The sequence below is a fragment of the Camelina sativa genome, chromosome 17, assembly GCF_000633955.1.
Source record: "Camelina sativa cultivar DH55 chromosome 17, Cs, whole genome shotgun sequence".
Lineage (NCBI taxonomy): Eukaryota > Viridiplantae > Streptophyta > Magnoliopsida > Brassicales > Brassicaceae > Camelina > Camelina sativa.
This window is the reverse complement of record NC_025701.1, coordinates 15,245,611-15,260,683: the sequence shown is the minus strand read 5'-3', so window position 1 is coordinate 15,260,683 and position 15,073 is coordinate 15,245,611. Positions and strand designations below refer to the sequence as shown.

The 15,073-nt window shown below is 33.9% G+C and overlaps 2 protein-coding genes across 2 annotated transcripts in view; both read right to left on the bottom strand.

Annotated features, from left to right (window-relative positions):
- LOC104759507 (GDSL esterase/lipase At1g29670-like) overlaps positions 1-649 on the bottom strand; it is a 2,426-nt gene extending 1,777 nt beyond the window's left edge. The window contains exons 1-2 of the mRNA XM_010482419.1: positions 332-649; positions 53-213 (exon numbers count right to left, since the gene is read on the bottom strand). Coding sequence (XP_010480721.1) covers positions 53-213; positions 332-575 — 405 coding nt within the window. The 5' untranslated portion in view covers positions 576-649. The remainder of the gene's footprint in view (positions 1-52; positions 214-331) is intronic.
- LOC104757299 (GDSL esterase/lipase At1g29660) lies at positions 5,606-7,659 on the bottom strand. Its single transcript, XM_010480027.2, has 5 exons — positions 7,229-7,659; positions 6,962-7,086; positions 6,605-6,850; positions 6,179-6,434; positions 5,606-6,077 (listed from the first exon to the last, which is right to left on the bottom strand). Exons 1-5 carry the CDS (start codon positions 7,470-7,472, stop codon positions 5,854-5,856), a joined length of 1,095 nt encoding a protein of 364 aa, XP_010478329.1. The 5' UTR covers positions 7,473-7,659; the 3' UTR covers positions 5,606-5,853.

The following is a 15,073-nucleotide window of genomic DNA, read 5'->3' as shown; positions in this document are numbered from 1 at the left end:
AAAAAAAAAAAAAAGGAATACAATGATTAGAACTTTTTAATGAATGAATTTAGAGAGTTGAGAGAAAGTGTTTTTGTGATTTATTTACCAATTGTCGACCGGTTTCTTCTCGGATTCCAGCAGCTGCTGATGCGTAGTTAACACCGGAGAGTATTTGCCGACCACTCACGGAATTATACGCAGGAATGTAGCCATTAAATCCAAGTAGCTCAGCTTCATTTATCACCAAGAAATATCAAAACCATGTTAGATTAGGACTATTATAACATTATAATCACGTAGACTATGTGATTAGCTACTTAGGTAATTTGTAAAAAAAAAGTATGCATACCGATCTCGTCAACGGTGGTCTTGCCGTTGGAGAAACGGCCGGTGGGGCCGCCGAAATCGATACCGTAAGGGAAGTAGTTGGCTCTTGCAAAAGAAACAAGACCGTTGTTGTTTCCATTGTCAACTAAAGAGTCACCAAAAACGAAGAAACATGGAACTTGAGCTTGTGCTTGTGCTTTTACTACACTAAAACCGAAGCTCAACAAAACAAACACTACACAACATTTTCTTAGGTAACTCTCCATTTCAAAACCAAAACCTTTTCAAGTAGGAAAAAGATATTTGATTATGGAAGGAACGAGTAGTGAATGTGAGGAAGTCCAATGAAGTTGTGGGTGTATATATATATAGAGATATTTGTGATTTTGGTAGAATTAATTTTTGTAGGACGAGTCACTTTAAGATTGGTGGGTCCAATAAAACGCGACTTACTTTTTTCTCATTTATTAATCTAAATCAAGATTTATCAAGGGCTTTGTATCCGATTTTATAAAATGTGAAAGTGCCGACAACCGGATTGACACTAATCAGTAATCACACACTACATATCATTATTAAAAGGAACTTATGAGGAACTGTGAAGAACCAAACAAAAAAAACTGAAAAGTTAATTATCAAAGTTAAACATATTGGAAGAGAGTAGGATTTTATTTCACACCGATACTTCGACCAAGCTCTTTTCAGTCATGACCCATACTTAGATAAATAATTTTTGCCACCATGGCACCATTGATATTTATTTACCCCTAAAATTATAAATATTTATAAGAAACTAATTGTCTAAATCATTTATAAAAATGTTAGACAAAATATGATAATTTGCAGCTGGTTATATTTTTTTTAAAAAGGATATTTTGCAGTAAATATGATTGAAGAAAAAGTCGTATGTAGGTTTGACAAAGCCGTTTGTGCTTCTGAGAGTTGACCAGCTGTAGAGTTTTTTCCGCGTACAAACTCCAACCTTTTGTCATATAATTTGGATATTAAATGCGTCACTTAAAATATATATATATATATATATACATACGGAAGAGAAATAAAATCGTGTATTATTGGTGGCTTTGGTGCCATTACTCATTAGCTGTAGACGTAGTATGCATATATCTTAAATTGAAATATCCCTCAAATTATTCGAAATGAAGAAGAATTGGTGAAAAGAAAACAGGTGAGGAATTAGGTTTGGGCAATAAATGAAAGGTGGATTCTTTGTGAATAAATCAACGACTTTGATTGTATCATAATTGAACAAGGCCGGTGGTGCTTCCATATGTTCCCTCCCAACTATTTCCATTTAAGATCTTAGGTGTTTTGGACAAAAAATAAAACAAAAAACAAAAAAATATCGTAGGTGCAACTCTTAGCCTAGGTTACTATACATTTTATGACTATATTGTATGATTTGCATGTTTTCAGATTAAGTTTTATTCTGATGCCAACGAAATTTTGGGCAATAACGTATAACGATTCGACTCAAATGTGAGCATACATGCTGGTGGTTTATTGTTCTATTTTATGATCCTGTATAAAGTTTCCAGACATATACTATGTTGATATATAAAGGAGAAAAAAATGAATCTTGGTATTATTCAAGACACACCAAGTCAACAATGTTAAATTTAAGATTTACGAGAAAAAATAATATCACATTGCCAATTGTTATGAGGATATTTATAAAATATACACTACTAGATACTAGATAGTGAGCTTGTACAGCGTAAAAAAATATTTAAGTAAATTTAGATTTGTTTGTTACAAAATAATAGTAGAAAATTTATTTATTCTATACATTTTATAAATTATATATTTAATTAACTTAGATTTATACTCCGATTTCGATCTCTAGTCGGTACTACTATTTTGATTTGGGTGCAATATCAAATTCGTTAATTATACGTTCAGTTAAATCTATAAAAAAAACAACAAAACATGTATTGACCCGTGATCTGGTATTACACATTGATGTGATCCTGTTTAAAGATCTTAATATACCTAATTTACAAATTGCAATTATGGGTATAACATGTTATATTAACTTTATATGTGAAAATTATAATTAAATTATATATATATATGTATATTTTCAACATTATACACTTAGTATTGTTTATATAGTGAATATTGTGTGTAAAAAAACAATTAAATAGTTTGTTATTGTTTTCTAAGATTTCTGCAACAATAAATAGAATTTGTTAAATAATTTCATTATATAATTTTGAAAATATTGTTTTATTATTTTGTAAACAAATATAAACTTTTCTTTTGTTAGTTATTAGATTAATTAAAATACAATAGCATTTTTCGTAATATGCCACATTAAAACTGGTTAAAGTTCTAACAACATTGCTTAAATAAGTATATATATATATTTTTAAAAATATAAGCAATGTTGTATCTTAGTTTTAAAATATATCTATCATTAGTAAATGATTTAGATATGTAAATATTTAATCTTAGTTTTATAAATAAAATTAAGCTTTATAATTGTTCTAAATAGTTTGTTATTATTTCCTAACATTTCTTAAACAATAAATAAAATATTTTAAATAATTTTATTAAATAATTTCGAATTTTTATTATTATTTTATAAACCAATATAAGTTTTTCTTTTGTTAGTTATTTAACTAAAATGTAATGACATTTTTTTAATAACCACATGATAGTAGGGTTAGATTTTAACAACATTGTTTAGATAAGTAGATAGAAATATACAAAGTTATCTAAGAAGATGTATTCAAGAGATTCAACAAACTATACCACGGATAATAATGTAAGTGATGAGCCATATTCTTCTATTTCTAAACAAATTTAAAATTTTGATGTCAATTTGTCACTAAGGCTCCAAATGGTGATTAACAAACTGAACTAGCCGATTAGTTAAAATAATGATGTGTTAAATAAAAATGAGCTAAACAATCAAAATAGTATGCTAAATTATGATTATTAAGTTGAATAGCTGAATACAAAAACTCTATATTAATAATATATATATGTATAATAATAATATTTAAAGTTATATATATATATATACATTTAAATTATTAATTAATATTTTAAAATAAATATTTTATTACAAAAATATTATTTAAAATAAAATCTATTATATGAACAGATATTACGATTGTTTTTGAACAAAAGAAAAGTGTTTAGCTCATAATTGTTTTTTTTTTTGAAGATAAATCTTGATGAGCGTTGTATATTTATAGGAACTGATTTTAGTCTTGATTTTAGTCAATAAAAATATGAATTATTTTTAATAGTATAAATTGAGCTGATTTTGCACACTTGAATATCTTTTATTTTTAATAATTAGAGAATTTGTTAGAAATGACCCTTATGATTTAGTTTTTAGTTTCCTAGATTTTTCAAACATAAAATATTGAAAAAGATATAGAATTTGTTATCCGTTTCTTGCATTTTTCAAAAAAAAAAAAATTAAAACTATAATTTAATGGCAATTTTTAGAAATATCACTGATATGAGTTTTTTCCCAAAATTATCACTTTTAGTATTTTTTTTTTCCAATAGAACCACTAAATACCACTAAATTGGTTAAAGCTTTTCATAAAGAGCCATTAAAAAGAAAATTCGACAATGTTGGTAAAGTATTAATATTATTTGCTTAATTTTAAGCCATAGAGATATATTTTTTAAGCCAAAGATATTAATTAAAATCTGTAAATAAGATAATATAATTAAAAGAATAAAATAGATTTAATTTTTCATCTCTTTCATCAGTTCAACTCCTAATTTAAAGTTGAATAATTTTAAGTCAAACGTGCTATTTTCTAGCTTTAGGTGGGTTCTAATAAATTTTGGGTTATAAACTTTTTTAAATCGAATGATGAGTTTTTGGATGAACAAAATTAAAAAGTATATTCAACTCATTCAACCTGTTTGAAAAGTGCAATCATTTGCAGTATAAATCATTCTAATCATCTAATGATGAATAGATTCGTCGTTAATGAAAATTGAAAATTTTGCTGTTGTCAAGCTTTGGTCATTAACGAATCATATATTTTTTTTCTTTCTTTTTAAAATTACGTATCTTGCTAGATACTAGTTTGATACGTAAAACGTGTAAGCGTAGACAAGAGCTTATTGTATTATCCACAAATATCGGATATATAATCTTTTCCTATAAATAAATATAGACTAATAGACAAATGTAAAATTAAAATGCTAAAGAAGCATTTCATGAAGCCTCTCATGTATTATACATTTTTTCTAGGTTTTGAATCAACTTATAACATGTTATGATTTATGAATTTATGTTATCAAAATAAAAAGATTTTAGCTTTGACTTTTTTGAATTTTTGGCTATATATATTTTTAGACATGATTATGTAAGGAATTCAATATTTTTGAGAAAATTTTATACTAATTAAAGGGAAAAAGTATCACAAAAGACCTGAACTATCATTAAATATCATTTTAGACATTTCTTTTTGTATATTAATTAAAGAAAAAAAATGTCATAAATCGTTAACTTTTTCTTGAGTTCGCATTCTTGATATTTGAATTCAGATTTGGATATAGAGTCGGATAATGTAACCTAGACTTTTTGTTTTTATTTTTTTAAATACATTAGAATACATTTGTTCCACATCAGAGACATGTATTTATATTTTATTACTCGTAAAAGTCTAATCGAGTAACAGCTATCCCAAAATTGAAAGAGAGACGACCAGTGTCCCAGTCTTGGTCATTACTCATTACTCATTAGTATCAAGTTATCAACTATCAAATCATAAACATGAAATCATAATAAAACAAGTTTAGTTGGTTAGTGGGAAGAGAAAAACAAGGTGAATTATATGCGACCAAAAAAAAGAGAATTATGATAAGTATTAAACTACATGTTTTTGAGATTGATATCGCAATCAAGTGTGATGAAGGATAACTATTGGGCTTGATTCATAATTGTTAGACTTGGTTTGTTTAGCCCGATAGAGAATCTAATATTACGTGATACGTACGTATGTAGAGATGGATCAATTAACAAAAAGTTACGAAGTTGACCCAAAAAAAAACAGAAACTTACCAAATGCATAATGAAAGTGACGAAGATGCGCTCGTTCTTACAATCTTACGTCTTAGTGTTGTTAAATTAGTTTAACGTTGATATCTTCTTCTTACATCTTGTACTCATCGTTGATATATTGGTATTGCAAGGGGTACTGAAACTAATGACGATTATTTTTAACATAATTCCGATCTACTATCTAGATTTCATTTTCAGCGAAATTGTGTTCATAGTTTTGTGATTATAAATCCTCGCTCAAATCATAAATTTAAATTTAGTTTCTCGAAGAGAGGATACACGATTACAAAAACAAAAACAAAAACAAAAAAAAAAAGCATTGTGGAAATAACTCAGAAAATTTAAATCCCTTTTCTTTTAATAAAGCAAAACAATTTGGGTACACACATAACTTCAGAATTATTTTCAAGAATTCACCCTTCAATTTATAACCTGAAAAGCAAATAACATTTGTTTAAGAAACTCTCCTATTCTCTGTCCTTTCAAAGCTGCGCCAGTTGCGAGATATCATACGGATAAACGTCCGAAGACGATTGTGCATTGTAAGATCTTTGCGCAATAACCGTGTTTGCTGCATCCGACGGATGAAACGCATCCCAAAACACGTACTCATTTCGGTTCGGGCACGGTGGTTGTCCCGGTAAACATGTTAGCTGACCTCCGTTCCTTCCAACTCCACAACACGCAGCGTTCGTTACCGTAAACCCTAAAAAAAAAACATTCGTTAATCCAATGTATCGTTATATATTACAAGAAAATATACAATTTATTTTAGAGTTAATAAGATTTATGAAGATTTCTCTATACCGTAGGCAGATGGATTGGCGATAATGTCCTCGAAAACGCCATATGCATTGATGTAAGTAAACCTGGCATCGGAATGATCGTTGTTGAGTTGTTGGACCAAAGACTTGAGCTTGTTGTTGAAGATTCGGTTAGCGGAGTTGATACGTTCCACACAAGTTGTTCCGTCGGGGCTGCCCTGTGCGAGCTCATTCGGGCTACATCCAATGGCTCCCACTCCTACCAATGCAAATTTTCTAGCTCCATAGCTGTATAGTGCCTTCATAAACACACACGCCAAAAAAAAAAAAAAAGATTGTGAAATAAGGAAATAAAATTACTACTAAAGATCAAACATCAAATATAGGATACAAAAAAAAAACAGAGGACTCCCAAATTACCCCCATAGCCTCATCGAGTTAAACATCAGTTTAAGTCAAGAAAGCTTACATTGAGCTGGTCCCTGTAACGAGTGATAAGATCTTCAGCATACTGCTCGGGACTGTACTGTCTGCTAGTGGCGTAGACCTGAGGCATGAAGTAGTTATTAAGATAGTCATTGCTTCCCATCCCAATAGTGTAAATGCATCTCTTAAGGTAATCTGCTGCAGTGTTCTCGTCTCCAAGAATTTCCACCACTTGAGACACTGTGTTCTTATAGTTCTCTACTTGCCCACTAAATGTTATCCTTTGTCCCTTCATTCCCAAAAACAAAACAAAACCAAAAAAAAAAAAGTTAACAAGTTTTCCTAGTCTTAAACAGAAACAGAGATCCAAAGAGATTTATCAAAATGTTGTTCTTTTTACCAATTGTGCACCGGTTTCATCTCTGATTCCAGCAGCTGCAGATGCGTAGTTGACTCCTTGAAGTATCTGCTGGCCACTCACAGAACTATACGGAGGAATGTAGTTATCGAATCCAAGTAGCTCAGCTTCATTATATCACAAGACATGTCAAAGAAAAACCATGTTAATTAGATTCAACTAGTTTAGTTTGACAAAGTGAGTGAGTGAAGAAAATATAATCAAAAGTTTTGGTTATTTCAAGAAGAGGAATATAAATTAAGGGTTTACCGAGGACATCGACGGTGGTTTTCCCGTTGGAAAAGCGGCCGGTGGGGCCGCCGAAATCGATGCCATAAGGGAAATAGTCGGCTCTTGCAATAGAAGTAAGACGGTTGTTGTTTCCATTGTCAACCAAAGAATCACCAAAGATGAAGTAACATGGAACTTGAGGCTCTGCTTTTACCTTAAACCCTAAACCTAAACACAGAACAAACATAGAAACTAAACAGCATTTCCTCAAGTAACTCTCCATTGATCTCACAAACCAATAAATTCCTAATTAGGAACTGAATTTTATGTATAGTATAACACAATGCTTTGGTGAAATAAGTGTTTTATTCTTATTGAAATGGGAAATGTAGGTATGGTGGTAGTTGTGGCGAAATGTGAAGAATCCAGAGAAGTTTTGAGTCCTATATATGGAGTCTGAGAAATGTAAGTGAGTTATATTTTCTTTCGTTTTTTTAGTCTTTTTTAAGTTTGTGTTATAATTTACTTTAAAGTCGATGGGTCCAATTATAAATAGTATTTGTTTTGAGAACTATACATAGTTGGTTGCACAAAAAAAAAAAAAACGTACGATAGTTAATGACATCTTATGGGGTTAAAAAAAATGAGTAAACTAGTACTCTTTAAAGTTTAAACGTATCTTCGTGGTAAATGGATTTGTCGTCTCACAAATAACTGCTTTATAAGATATTGATTACTATGGTTTTAGTATAATGATATTCAAAACGATAGATCCTATCGTCTGATTGGTAGAAATTTTTTCCTCCAAAAAATCTGTCATGTACGTGATTTACTATTGTTTAATGGTTCTTGTAAATTTGGATGTACATTATGATGTTAATTTTGGTCTTCTTAGTTGTGTAAGATTGATTTGTGGTTATCAATCATCAAACTAAAAAGAAAGTTTCAAATAAATCTTACCGATAGAATTATCGCTAAAAAAAAGACTCGGTTGAGAAAAAAAAACAGCTGTAATCATAGTTGTACAATTGGTGGACTCGATCGCATACATAGATATCTTTCATTTCAGAGCTTGAATTTTAAAATGGTTGGAGTGGAAAATAAGTGAGGAGAATTAGGTTGGGGCATTAATTTCACGCGGACTGAAACTTTTTTTTTTACATGAATCAAAAGGAGCCACCAAGCCATGCTAATACTACGTGCGCCCTAACTCTTTTTATATGTACATACATATATATGTATATACAATCATCATATACAATGAAATTATACGTCGATCATATGATATATTTGAGATGGCAGGTTCAAATCTCAATTCTAGAACTCGAAAAAATTGTACACATTGCAGTATATATGAAGGGTTTATATTTCCGATAAAAGATTAATAATAATAATTTATGATATAAAAACTGATCTTATTCGTATAATATATGTATATATATATATTTTTTTGGAAAAATATATAACCAGCTCATTTGGGGTGTAAGAAATCCAAATTTGAGTTCTACTAAATCACACATTATAAACATTTCCATTAATTAGTCTTCTTCACCATCTAAAGAAATATAAATACTACCATTTTTTTTTTAAGTTCAATGTTTAATTCTTAGTTTACGTGAAAGTTTCAAAATGACACATCATATTGAGACATGCAAAACAAATGTGTCTATATATGTTACAAGTACAACTAATCATTAGTTTATATATGAATAACAATAGGGATAGATTGGGACAATTTTTTTGCATAATATACATAACTAATTTGAAAGAGAAAAATAGTGTTAAATATGAAATTTATGAAACAAAGAAAGTATACAATATTGTATGAAATATTGCCCGATTTTTTTAATTTATATTAATAGTGAATCTATTCGAGCAACGGTATATTTTGAGGTATTCAGTTTTTTTGGCAAAAATATTATAAATGTAAGTATAAATAATAGAGTAATAATATATACTGTGTAGGGTGTGCGGAGTCCGGACCCAAGCCGACATAACAGTAAAAAAAAAAAGGGGTCCCTAAAGAGAGAGTGTGTTGGAGTATGCTTCACTAATCCAAACTTTTTTTGCGAAGCGAAAAAAAAATACAAATATAGGCTTGAACAGAACTTTTTTTCTTGTGAATTTGATTTGAATTCTTGTTAGCAGTAACATCATAAGTTAACGTCAATCGGAGTGTAATAAGATTTATTAACGTGAGTTACGTGACCATTCTAACTAAATGCAATAATGAGTCCGATCCATTTTTTTGTTATACAATCACTTTAAATATCTCGGGTCCGTGTTAGCAAGATTAAAAGTTCCCTCTTCTTCAAGCTGATAGGTATATATATATCAACAAAGCTAAGTTAACTAAACGTCTAAACCCATAAATTAAAGTTAAGTAAAGTATACATTTTGAAAGAAACATAAAACTTTTAACATTTATATCGACTAGTATTTTGATCAAATGTCATATCATAATAACGTTGGTCAACATGTTAATATATATGTTTTTTTACATGCTTAATTAATTTATATGTTAAGTAAGGATAAAATGTATAACAAAGAATATTCGATTTTATGAAATCCCAAAGCATTTCTCTTGCTGCTTAGAATATATAGCGCTGTTAAGTGGGTCGTCCAAACTGTAATAAATTTAAAGTTATTTACCATACTCAATTTCAAATATAATGAAGTAAAAACATTACGTTACTGTCGTTATGAAACCTCAAAAGAAAAACATTATTGCATCTTCTACAATAGATAGGGGATTAATAACCCATATAAACGATTGAAACATGAATTGATTGTAAAGGTACAGAGGACAACAAATTATTCAAACTGTTTGGAAACGCGCCAAGCAAACGTTTTTATTCAAACTTATAAAAACTCCTTTTTATAAATTATGAATCTAAGCCTACTCTCTTGCCTATCTATCACAACACAATATGTAGATCTAAAAGAGTAAAATGAACACACTCACCTTCAAAGATTTTCTAATTGTTTGAAGGCTTACAAAATCTCACAACTTTTATCCACGAGTGCTAACTCTTTTTGCGGCTAGCCCTCGTCTCTTTAAACCCTTCACACACGATCTCTAACCTAGATCTTTATGAATCCCTAACTAAAAGGAAATATTCCTTATCCTAAGAAATATCCTCCCTTAACTCTCTCGATCAAATATACCCTCAATATCTTCGCATATATCTTGATCTTCTTCTTCCTTCCTTCTCACGCTTCTTATCACGACTTCCATAATCTTCTTCCACGTCAGCCCACCTGCCACGTCAGCATATCAGCACTCTGAGACACTTCACAAGCTCCTGTCACCTTCAGAGCTCTGATGCGCTTTCAATCTCCCCCTTTTTGACTGAATCTTGCCACAAAAGCAACTGCAGTATCAACCCTGAAAATACACAGACAACACAGCCAAGACAAAAAACACAACCGTACTAGCAGAATATTCCAGCAATCAACTCAAGACGGTTAACCGATAAAGACTTGTAAAAATAAATTGTTCAAAGCCAAAACAGAAACAAAATAGCCAAAACAGAAACAAAATAAAACAAGTCTCAAGTTTTAAACAGGGGAGAAACACATAAAATCAACAAAAACAGTGAGCAACAACAACAACTGCTCCCCCATAGCTTAATCTCCCCCTCAGGCCTCTGAAACAGACTCATCTCCCCCTGCTTGTTTGGCACAGTTTAGTCAAAAATACCAAGAAACTAAACCAGAAATTGGAACGAATCGCAAAGTGAGAAACTACTTACCAGCGTCCAAAGCATCTTGCAGGATCTTAATTGCCAACCGGATGGCTTTGCGCTCTGCAGATGACCCTTTTGGAGAAACAGGGTCAACAGGGACGGATGATGTCTTCTTCCCCTTTGCCTTCTTTGCATCTTTTGACGACAAACTCGGAACAGGTCTCTGAGCAGTCAGCAATTGATAGATGAGGCTGGGAAACGGCAACCGGAAGCCAGACTGAGCTTGTAACCCTAGTTGAATGATCTGGTCGTAGATCATCCGTCCAAAATCAAACGAAATCCCATGCATGATCATGTAGATCACCAGAGCCCTATTCGTCGAGATGTACCCCGTGTTCACCGTGGGAGACCAGTTGCTACAGCAGATCCGATGCAGATCCTTGATCACCGGGTTCTTAATTGCAGTGGACACCAGCTGCTTGCAGGATTTAACTCTTCCATCAGAGAGAAACAGAGCCAGATCCTCCTCCAGAATTGCAGCCGTCTGCAATCTCTGTTCGCGCACATCCACAGACGTCAGACCAAACAGGGCATTGATACGGCTTGGAGAGAACTCATAGACCCAGTCTCGGACGAGCACGTCGACAGACTCCCCCTCAATCTTGACCGTTGGAAGATTCGCCCAGAATTCATAGACCACCTCCGAGTCGTACGAGCCAATCTGAGTAATGGTTTTAAGCAGCCCAGCGTTGTCTATGAACTCTCTAGTCTTGTCTGCAGCATCGAGTGGATAACAAACCTCTGGAGCAAGCGTTGGAGAGGCAAAGAACCCATATCGTCGAACAGCTTCTGAGGAGATGAACCGTCTGGCATCGAAATCCTTTGACGAGGCTCCTCGGGATGTGGTGGATGTGCCCTTATCTTTGTGGAGAGATGGGCGCTTGGATTCACGACTGTCTAGATCGGCAGGTGGTTGTCTTTTGCGTAAACGGGATGAGACTCCTTGAGACGGCAAGACAGGTACAGGCACATCACCGGTTAGATCTACCACTGGAAATCGAGAAGTCACCTCTCTCGGCGGAGAAGACGAGGAGTCGCAGGTCTCTTGGTTCCCGTGAGAAGGCGAGGGAACTTGATCCACCCGAGTCAGTGATGCAATGACAGACTCCTCCCGAGGCTGGTAAACCACCATGGCAGTCGCAGGATCGATCGGAGCATGTGGAGTGGGTGGAGGCAACAAAGACGGTGAAGTGTGAAGCTCCTCATCTGAGCTGGAGTCATAGTGGAAACCACTAAAGATGGACTTCATGGTTGATAGAGCGTTGATCGAACGGAGAAGAGAGAGATTTGAGCAGAAGATTAATCGACACAGGATTGAAATCGCAAAGGTGATGAGGAAAACGCCAAAACCCTAGCTGCTCCTTTTTATACACCTCCGTGAGTCTCAATGGGCTGCACAAACTTGGCCCAAAACATTAAAGAATTCCTGAAACCACTTAATTAGACATTTGACTGCATTCAATCGTTAATTCAGCCAATCACAATTAATACTAATGCATAATGCATTAATAAATCTCATTCTTCCTCTTTTTCAATCCAAATTAACAGATTCATGAATCAAACACACAGATACACACAGCCACTAATGACAGATTCTAAGGGACCCTGAACGAGAATTAAACACACATGAGCATTAAATAATTTTTTTTTGTTTTTGATAAAAATTAAATAGTGCAGAAGACAGAACACTAACCAGACCTTTGTCGTATCAGCCACTTGTTCAGAACCTTCACTAGAAACTATCACAACCTCTTGAATTGTCGAAGATCAGAGGACTGTTGCATGTGGGTAGTCTTTCACACTAGCATGCCTTTAGTCTCCAGTCCATCCAAACATGTTAAGGCAGCTGGAGTTCATCTCTTTGAAGAGCACAAAATATTTTTTTGTTTTTTTTTTCTTTCTTTTTTTTATTTCTCCAAACAGCCTTATGATGACTGCTTCAGCATCTTGAGCTTCAGTGACATCATTTGATTGTGTCAGCCACTGATTCGGAACTCATCAATTCTTAGGTTATTAAACCTTCGAATGACTGTGCATGTCTCTTCACAGCTCTTTGACCTCCTTAATCATGACAACGTTTAACAGGACGGACAGACCGGCATGACAGGCAGCTATTTCCCACACTCTTTCAGATGTTGATCTTCTATATATTCCAGGATTTCTATGATCTGTTCTAGCTCCAGTTCCTGCCTTAGACCAACACAACTCAGAGAAATAGTTAGAATTCACAGAACCCAATGGACTTTCTCAGATTTATGAATCTGTTGAAGTCCAGAGGCTTAGTAAACAAATCAGCCAGTTGAAAATCAGTGCTCACATGGTCTATCTCAATCAGTTTCGCCTCAACAAGTTCACGAACAAAGTGGTGTCTAATATCTATGTGTTTTGTTCTAGAATGCTGGACAGGATTCTTAGAGATGTTTATAGCACTCAAATTATCACAATGAATTAACAAAATGTCAGAATCCATACCATAGTCAGAGGACATTTGACGCATCCACAGGAGCTATGTACAACAGCTGCCCAAGGCAATATATTCTGCCTCAGTGGTTGACAGTGAGACACTGTTCTGCTTCTTGCTATGCCATGAAATTAGGTTGTTGCCCATAAAGAAGCATCCTCCACTTGTACTTCGTCGATCATCCACAGAACCTGCCCAATCAGCATCGCAGTATCCGCTCAGACTGGTGTTGGTATCCTTTGTGAAGAAAATACCAAAGTTCATTGTCCCTNTCACACTGGCATGCCTTTAGTCTCCAGTCCATCCCAACATGTTAAGGCAGCTGGAGTTCATCTCTTTGAAGAGCACAAAATATATATATATTTTTTTTTATATTTCTCCAAACAGCCTTATGATGACTGCTTCAGCATTTTGAGCTTCAGTGACATCATTTGATTGTGTCAGCCACTGATTCGGAACTCATCATTTCTTAGGTTATTAAACCTTCGAAAGACTGTGCATATCTCTTCACAGCTCTTTGACCTCCTTAATGATGACAACATTTAACAGGACGGACAGACCGGCATGACAGGCAGCTATTTCCCACACTCTTTCAGATGTTGATCTTCTATATATTCCAGGATTTCTATGATCTGTTCTAGCTCCAGTTCCTGCCTTAGACCAACACAACTCAGAGAAATAGTTAGAATTCACAGACACCAATGGACTTCCTCAGATTTATGAATCTGTTGAAGTCCAGAGGCTTAGTAAACAAATCAGCCAGTTGAAAATCAGTGCTCACATGGTCTATCTCAATCAGTTTCGCCTCAACAAGTTCACGAACAAAGTGGTGTCTAATATCTATGTGTTTTGTTCTAGAATGCTGGACAGGATTCTTAGAGATGTTTATAGCACTCAAATTATCACAATGAATTAACAAAATGTCAGAATCCATACCATAGTCAGAGGACATTTGACGCATCCACAGGAGCTGTGTACAACAGCTGCCCAAGGCAATGTATTCTGCCTCAGCGGTTGACAGTGAGACACTGTTCTGCTTCTTGCTGTGCCATGAAATTAGGTTGTTGCCCATAAAGAAGCATCCTCCACTTGTACTTCGGCGATCATCCACAGAACCTGCCCAATCAGCATCGCAGTATCCGCTCAGACTGGTGTTGGTATCCTTGGTGAAGAAAATACCAAAGTTCACTGTCCCCTTGATGTATTTGATGATCTTCTTGACTGCTAGTAAGTGAGACATCTTGGGCTTGGCCTGGTACCGTGCGCATATCCCTACTGACAGACAAATGTCAGGCCTGCTCGCTGTCAGGTAGAGCAAGCTCCCAATCATACCTCTATATAGTCGTTCATCCACATCCTCTCCTTCCTCATCTTTTGAAAGCTTGTCATTGACTCTCATAGGTACATTAGCTTCTTTACTCTTCCCANCAGCCACTGATTCGGAACTCATCATTTCTTAGGTTATTAAACCTTCGAAAGACTGTGCATATCTCTTCACAGCTCTTTGACCTCCTTAATGATGACAACATTTAACAGGACGGACAGACCGGCATGACAGGCAGCTATTTCCCACACTCTTTCAGATGTTGATCTTCTATATATTCCAGGATTTCTATGATCTGTTCTAGCTCCAGTTCCTGCCTTAGACCAACACAACTCAGAGAAATAGTTAGA